Consider the following 8,433-nt stretch of genomic DNA (forward strand, 5'->3'; position numbering starts at 1 on the left):
AACGAGAAAGAAAAAAGAACAATTAGGACCTTCAATGATGTCGAAAACTTTAATGCTGGTCACTTTTGAGCCCGTTTTAAGGTATAATCACTCACACCCAAGGTTGTTAACGACTTTACGATACAGTCTAACTTTTTTGATTCGTACAATCTACGTTTCTATGATACTGATAGTTAAGATTCTACTATGATCATCTCACGCTTACCTTAGACATAAAATTAGCCTTACTATAAGCTGGAGTATATAACTGCAGGAGGACAGGGGGATGTCTGAAGGTGGATCTTTATCCTAATCTATACGCAGGCGACGAGACATCCGTCTATCAGAGATGCTCTAATGTTTCGGTAGTGTAGTATACCACCCCTCTGAACCGGAGCCTCTTTCATCCTCCTTCCCATTCGCTTCCCTTCATCCTCCTTCCACCTCGCTTCCGCGCGACGCCACCACGCAGCATTTTCCGCTGCTGCCACTAAAATGAAGTAAAATGATCGTCGTTATTAGTTATTACTCCACAACCTCCTATAGTGAGCGGAAGGGACCAAGCAGCGAGAGCTGAAGGGATTTTGGGGATTGGCCTAGGGTTTTAGGGTGGCCGACGCGACGGCATGGCCTACCACCACCTCCTCGTCGTCTCGCCGCCGGCGCAGCCGCCGCCGCCGCCGCGGCGCCTCTCACTACTCTCCCGCTCGCCGCGGGGGGCCGTCACAGCCGCTGCCTCGCCCGACGCCGCCCGCTCCTCGTCGGTGGTGGCATCGTCGGCGGCCACGCGAAGGAGGGCCGTGCTCCTGGTCGGGATCTCCGTGCTCCCGCCCCTGCGCCTCCGTGACGCGGCGACCTCCGCAGCGCAGCCCTCAGCGGTCGATCTCGTCACTGGTGAGTAGGGCTCTGCTCAGCGTGGGGATGATCTATGAGATTCTTAGTTTGAAATCTGACGCGGATCTCCTAAAAAATACTGATGCAAATGTTTCTTGAACACATAACCCTGGAGGTTGGAAGCTTCACGGATCCTTGGAGATTTTCTGAAACTTTAGTCCGAAGCCTGCAAATGGCTAGCTGGCTAGGCTAATCATCGCCCTGAGGAAGTCAAAACCTTGTATGCCAATGGCCACTCTGCATGTTCTAAACCATCCCTGTTACGAAATAGTTTGGCCAAATCACTCGGCGGTGATAGTGCTGACTTACACTCATGAGAGTGTTTTTCTTATGTTCAGTTTTGTTAAATGTTATTTGTGCAACATTGAATGCGGTATGCTGCTTCCACAATAAAATGTATGCTCTGCTATCCATTTCATGTCAAATACTCCCTCCGCCCAGAATTATTTTAGTTCTGTGACAAGTAATTCTGGACGGAGGGAGTAGTAGTTTTGGAAAATGCCAATTGAATTGGCATGAACTAAGCATTTCTGCATCAGAAAGAGCATTTGTCCTTGTTCTAACTAGCTGATACCCGCGCGGCGTGCCTTCGTTAGTAGGACCGTGTGTTGTTTTCCGTATAATTTGTGAACTTTTACATGTTTATTTATCTTTTGTTTGATTTATCCTTTTCTTTGTTTCTATTGATATGTTGTTTACTTCCTTTTTTAGGGGGGATTTTGTTTACTAGTTGTATGAATTGTGGGAAATAGTATTGTATCAAGTTTATTGCTTTCTCCAAATTACACTGTCCACAGAGAAGAGAAAAACAAAATCACACCCACCTGAATGATACCTATGCTCAGCAGTGATTCGAGGCAGAGCATCCAAAAGTCAAAGCGACAAAAATGTAGACATCAACAAGGGGTAAAATAAGACTTGCAGATCCAGTAAATATTAATTCCAAATGTATTGATGTTCAGCCTATCCAAGCAAAGTCATGATGCTCATATGTGTGTGTAGTGCACAATACATGTTTCAGAATGGAAGGATTTCCCTGTCTAGCCAGTGAACACCGAGGACTTAACCCAACATTTACACTATTTGTTATGGCATCAATGGCAGGCAAAATCTCACTACAGCAACAGAAAGAAATTAGATTTGGTGAGGTCTTAATAGAAGTGGTTATGCATTTTAAACAGAGAGGAACTGTTATTACGACATGAAGGTCTAAATCTGTATACCTGACATGGATAGTTAGGACTTCTTTTTATTGCAAGCACAACCACAATAGCAAGCTCCTTATCCTGCAATCTCATAACATTTACTGTGACACAAAAAAGGTTCAAAGTTGCAATAGAAGGCCAAAAGGAAACATCGAAATAGGAAGCCTCACAAAATATAATGTATAAGGTAATGTGTACTGCTTGCATTAGCTATGTGCCTGTGGCATTCCTGTAGATGTAATAGGTGTAGTTATTACATTGCAAAATGGTCAAATTATCAAAATAATTATTTGAACCTATACACAGCAAAATAAGTGGTGAATATGTTAATCCACTTGTACACATTAGTAGCTAGTGTATGACACAAGACCAAGCTGATCCTACTTCAGTAGCTAGTGTATGATACAAAGTCAACCATGGTACTACAAAGCTAAACCTACAGAAGCTTTTTAGCGATGCATAACCTGAATACTAATATCAACATTATGCTCACTTCATTAGCTGTAGCTTGATGTCTCAGGCTCATCTTCAGCGAAGATAATGTCCATATGTCAGTGTATACATCAATTTAATTATGAATACAGTTTGATTATCCATGGCCAATCTAAATTTATGCTGCAACCTAAATTTATGCAGCAAGCCTTTTGATTTTTACACCAAGAGTTCATTATACCGGAAGATCTGAACTCATATATGACAATTTCAAATTCATTACCCAGGGCCAATCTGGATTGTATGCGTTGCAAAACAACACCCCATGTCTTCAGACTACACATTACACCCGAACCTTCAATGAGTTCACATCAACTGACAATCAAATGCAAAAAAATTTGGAAGCAAAAATACATCATATGTAGCAATAGCAACAGGCAAATGTATAAAATTCTCACAGGATAGGAAAAAAAAGGGGAATGGCACCAGGGCAGGAGGAGTCGGGCTTCAGTACCAGCGTCGTTGCCGGCGGCATACTGGAAGACCCTGATCTGGGAAGCTACTGATCTGGGAAGCTACACGCAGCAGGACAACTGGAGTAGGAGCATCGTGCATACTGGGCTCTCTTAAAAACGAAGAAGGCCAGACCGGGGCAGAGAGGCGGCTAGAGGAGGGCGGAGGCCATCAGGGGCCGGCATGGGTAGGGATGGGTCGAGGCACCAAGGGAGGAGGCCTTGTGGAAGTCTGTATACGGCTACATCCACAGTTCAGGTGTTCTTGTGGAAAGGACGACGTTGCGGAGGAGCCGCGCAGGTCAGGGAGTGGGAACCGGAGGCCGTGGCCGGCCAGCGAGCATAAGCAGAACCCCAGGCGCTCCTCTGGTAGGGCTACGGGTGCGGCGCCTGCGCCGGCCACGACGGAGGTCTGCTGACAGGCGCTGCCGTCTGTGGGGCCTCTCGCTCGCTTCCTTCTTTCTCTTCACTTTCGACCGACCGAGAGAGGGAGAGAGAGAGAGCTATCAGGAAGGGAGAGCCTGATCGAGAGATTCACGGCGCGAAAGAAAATTGAGAGGCAGTCGTCGGCATCACAGGACCACCTCTGCTCTTCCCCGTCTCTTTCTCTCCTCCACGACTTCTCCTTTTCCTCGTCTCCGGCTCGGGCCACTGCTTGCTGTCTCCCATACCGCCGTTCACCACCGATGTCGGCGCCTGGTACACAGCAGGGATGGGATGTTTGCCGTTGCCATCCATGTGGGCAAGAGCAGCGGAGTAGGCAGATGGGGAGGTGCTGTAGTGGCGGCTCGCCCCAGCCGTCAACATTGAGCAGGAGAAGAGGTCAGCCAACCCCACTTGAGGCATCCGTGCGCAGGATGCCATCCACAATGCTGCGGAGATGGACATGGGGGCGGAAGTGGGGTGGCGGTGGTTTAGCTGGGAAGAAGCGGGTGCCGCGGTTGGGGAGGAACGGGGCAATGGTGGAGCCATTTTATAAGCTCGTATAGCGGTGGGGCGGCGTGGATATGCCCGGAGTCTTCGAGAGAGAACCGGACACGTGAAGAGAATCGAGAGGAGGTTAGAAACCGACCAAAGTATCTGCATCAAGTGAAGCGGAGGACGTGTGTCCAAAGTCATGGTTGGCAGCAAGATGCACACACAGGTTGTACCCCTCCTGGTCCCCAGAATTACACGTGTTCTCTCTTAATTCAGCCAGAGGCCAAAAAAAACTCCCAAAAACGGAGAAAAAAGGATTCATACGGGTGATTGAGAATTACCTTATATGGGAATGGGTATGGGACATTTAATTAAGCAGGTTGATCTGTGCTTTCATGCATTCACTTATGGGACGGTGTATCTGTAAAGCTAGGGAGAAAAATAGCCTTATTAAGTCCTAGCTTGATGTGATGAGTGCACAAGACCAGGAGTTACTCAAGCCTCTGGGAATGTGTTATTACGTCCTGCGTTCTGGTGTGAGGTACATTGACTAAAAAAACAAAGGCATGCCTATTTGTGTTTTATTGATGATGCCACTTTTGAATTGATTAATGATATGATTGTTTCACATGTTTTAGTGTGGTCACGTCTCTTTGGGAGAGCATTTAATTTTTTCAAGGTTATAAAGTAGCATGGCATTGGCCATTTGAGAAGCAGAGCAACAAAAGCCAAGTTTGTCCATATGTACCCACTCTTTTTCACGCCAATATGATTTGCCCATTATTAGTCAGTTTCCTTATGTTATACTACCTGACCATGAGTTGATAAGCCTGATAAATTTATGGCATTGTTCTTACAGATAAAATGGACATTCAGATGTCTGAGGAAATGCAGCCTGAAGAAACTAGGGCTGGACCACCTCAGCCTGAGGTGAAAAGGCCATCTCCAGGGAATCCACTTGCTAGTCTTCTGAATACAATTGCAGTTATTGCTTCTGGGCTTCTGGCTGGGCTTCTTGGTACTACTCAACGTGAAAAGAAGGCCTTGCAGTCAGCCATCTCATCTGTATGCCATCTACAAACCTTTGGTCACCATCTCATCCGCATCGGCACCATCCTAATTTCAAATACACGTAAATAGAAAATGTTAACTAACCTGTTAGCTCGAATATCAGTACGCTACATACCCAATTGAATGCTTCTGCTGCTGCTGCAAAGTAGCGCAGTAGCACACATCACTTTAATGGCAAATTTGGTGTCTATCCTGCATTCATGGTATTCAGTTTCATTTAGCACTTGACATGTAAGTCCTGATGCATGCTTAAATGTCAGACATGACCTACAGTTAATCATCCTTTCTTAATTATTTTGCTCAGGATCTGTTGTCCGATAAATGTTTCAAATATATCTGTTGTACCTTTTTTGTGTGTGCCTGAATTTGATTCAGCATCTATGGTATGCATGCCTTGATAAGCTTCATCATCTTGAGACTCATTCCAGGTGGCCTTCTGTATTGTTTAAGGCTTTCAGTAATTGTTTAGAAATCCCAGCAAATGAAATATATACTATATGTTTACTTTGCTGATGTTCTATTCTTTGCCATGGGCCTTAATACTATGCACATACTACTTTCACAGGGATGTTTCTGAATGCATATTTTCCTGCCCCTTTGTCTTGGTTGTTAACATGACCTGGATATATTTGATAAACCAAGATGAGTTGCTTTAGATATACTAGAATGGCTTTCACAGTGCAGAGATTATGTGTCAAAAACTTTCTTGAAATTCTATGTCTACGTACATTGAATTCGTAAAGGACTATGAACTAACAAATCTGATGTTCTATTTCCCCAGATGGAGATCAAATTGGCTGAAGATGAGGCAGCGATGTCTTTGCTTAGAGAGAACTATGAGAAAAGGCTATTGGACGAACAAGTGGCACAGAAGAAACAAGCTAGGATGTTCCAGGACGAGGAAGCTTCTCTTCTTGATCGATTGGCCTCAACTAAGAGAACTGTAAAAAATTTAAATGAGGAAGTTATGAAGGAGAAGGAGCTAGTTGAACAGCTTAAACATGAAATACATGATCTTGAGATTAGCATTGCACAAGCAGAGGAAGACAAACATGCGTTTGAAGAAAATTTGAGGGACAAGTTGGAAACACTTGATATTTTACATGGCAAGGTAAATCTGCTTAGCCAAGATGTAAATGACAAGGAGGAAAACATTACAGAACTCAGTTCATCACTTTCAACCAAGGAAGGAGACTACCAGAGCCTGCACTTGATGTTTAATCAGACTAAAGAGAGCCTGGAACATGCAAATTCTAGAATGGAGCAACTGGAGAAGTATGTTTATGCAGCTAAAAATGATATAAAATCAAAGATATCCTCAATTGATTCATTGAATGAGGATGTCCAAACATTGTGCAGTGCAAAGAGTGATGCCGAGGAAAAAATAAGCGAGTTAATGAAACAGTACACGGAATTGGAAACTGCTTCTAAGATGAGGGCCTCTCGCGATTCTGAACTATTGTCCAATAAAGATGGTCAGCTCAATCAACTCGAAGAACGACTTTCTACTGCATTAAGTGACTCTAGTGAAGACAGAAGTATAATTGCCGAGTTAAACAGTGAATTGGAAGCTAACAGAACAATGCTACTCAATGAAGTTGAGACCCGGAAAAAAATGTCGGATCTTGTTCAGTCCACTGAAGATGCACTTAAAGAATCCAGAAATGAGTTGTTCAAACTGTCCGAAGAGCTTAATGCAGTAAATATATCAAACCATGACTTGACAACCCAGATTTCAGAATTCACAAATGAGTCTAATGAAGTGAAACAGGCTCTGACTAAGAAAGTAGAAGAAGCGGAATCAGTTTCTAAAGCTCTTTCAGATGAATTGGCCTCAGTGAAGGAGATACATCAAAAGACACAAGAAGATCTTGAAGTCACCTCTAATCAATTGGTGTCTATTACAGAAGTGCATGATGAACTTAGTAAAGAATTGCTGGATACATATAAAAAGTTAGAGTCCACAACAGATGAGCTTGTTAGAGAACGAAGGATTAATGCTACTTTAAAGAGGGAGCTTGAGGCATTGGTGAAACAATCACAGGTGGAATCTGAAGCTAGAAGAGCTCTTCAAGCAGACTTGGATGAGGCCACTCTTTCACTAAATGAGGTGAATGAGAGTACATTATTTCTGTCTAATAAGCTTGATAGCACTGTTTCCAGGATTTCTGCTATTAAAGAAGAGAAAGAGGTTCTTTCAGCGGCTCTTTCGGAGCAAAAGAAAAGTACAGCCGAAGCTCAGAAAAATATGGTGGATGCTCAGCATCTTATTAAAAGGCTTGGGATGGAGAGAGAGAATAGTGAAATCAGGAGTACAAAGCTTGAAGAGGAATTGGCCACAGCAAAAGGTGAGATGTTATATCTGAGGAGGCAGATTACTGCAAGTGGGTCACAGAATACAGATGTTTTGGAAGCAAGCCCAACACCAAATTTCAACCAGTCTCCGGAAGATCATGTTCCAAATACCAGTAGTACTGATGCTGTACCTCCTCGTTCTGCTAAGAAGATTTATAGGAGAAGAAAAGACAGACCATCAACATGAGCATTACCAGAACATGTGATCTAGGACCATCTATCTTTCATTTGCTCTCATTTTAGCACTTTATGAGAAATGTTCTTATTTAACTTCCAACATTTGAAAGCTAGCATGTTAGACTACCCTATAGTAGCTCCAACTCTTTTTGTTGAAGCTCTAAAAGAAGACCCTTCTGGTTTCCATGATCCATATGCTAGATTGTGAGGGAATTGCAAATGTATGTTAATCTGTGTGCAGATGTGTTGTTGTTGTCTCGAGTGCTTCATGAATTATAATATGGTGACTCTTCCTATCTTCTTACTAAAACACTTCAAACCGCACATGCAATCTGCTTATCCATCATTACGTTAATTACATAGGCATGCTTCTATTCTGGTACTGTTTACTTGTCTGTCTCATGTTCTGCATTTTTATAATGAACCTACATTCTCCTGATTCATTTAACTCGAGCGCGAATTATGAGATGCCGGGAGGAAGTTTATTAATGCCTTGACATCTTGTCCTTTCACCTCCCATTCCTCCCAAACATATGGTGCTGCAAAAACTTGGTCTTGTGCTGCTTATATATGAAAACCATGCTGACTATTTTCAATTTTTCATGCTGGGTCTTAGCATACTGTTCTCTCTGTTTTATTGCATGCCCTATTGTTATATACTTAGTGATCTAAACACTCTTATATTTCTTTACAGAGGGAGTATTTATCTGTATCTTGCCAGAATCTGGTCTTAAATACCAGAATAGTTGGTGTCGATTATCCTTGACCGAATTAGGTATGTGTTTCTAAATTGTTAATGTCCCACTGTCCTTTTCCCTGATTACATGTTGTCATTTGTCAGGAATTTGCTACTTTGGTTCACAAGACTTCCTTTTGTATCTCTTCTTTGC

At 43.2% G+C, this 8,433-nt stretch overlaps 1 protein-coding gene across 1 annotated transcript; it reads left to right on the forward strand.

Moving 5' to 3' along the window:
• Positions 1–325: 325 nt before the first annotated feature.
• Positions 326–7,837, forward strand: LOC119365287 (MAR-binding filament-like protein 1). The gene is made up of 3 exons (XM_037630908.1): positions 326–873; positions 4,800–5,005; positions 5,793–7,837. The coding sequence occupies exons 1-3, from the start codon at positions 606–608 to the stop codon at positions 7,551–7,553; spliced, it is 2,235 nt and encodes a 744-aa protein (XP_037486805.1). The 5' UTR covers positions 326–605; the 3' UTR covers positions 7,554–7,837.
• The last annotated feature ends 596 nt before the right edge of the window (positions 7,838–8,433 follow it).

The sequence above is a fragment of the Triticum dicoccoides genome, chromosome 1A (assembly GCF_002162155.2).
Source record: "Triticum dicoccoides isolate Atlit2015 ecotype Zavitan chromosome 1A, WEW_v2.0, whole genome shotgun sequence".
In the NCBI taxonomy this organism is placed as follows: Eukaryota; Viridiplantae; Streptophyta; class Magnoliopsida; order Poales; family Poaceae; genus Triticum; species Triticum dicoccoides.

Coding starts and splice junctions, on each gene's coding strand:
- LOC119365287 (XM_037630908.1), top strand. CDS start 606: ATGGCCTACCACCACCTCCTCGTCGTCTCGCCGCCGGCGCAGCCGCCG. Junction 874..4,799: donor AGCGGTCGATCTCGTCACTG/GTGAGTAGGGCT, acceptor TTGTTCTTACAG/ATAAAATGGACATTCAGATG. Junction 5,006..5,792: donor TGCAGTCAGCCATCTCATCT/GTATGCCATCTA, acceptor CTATTTCCCCAG/ATGGAGATCAAATTGGCTGA.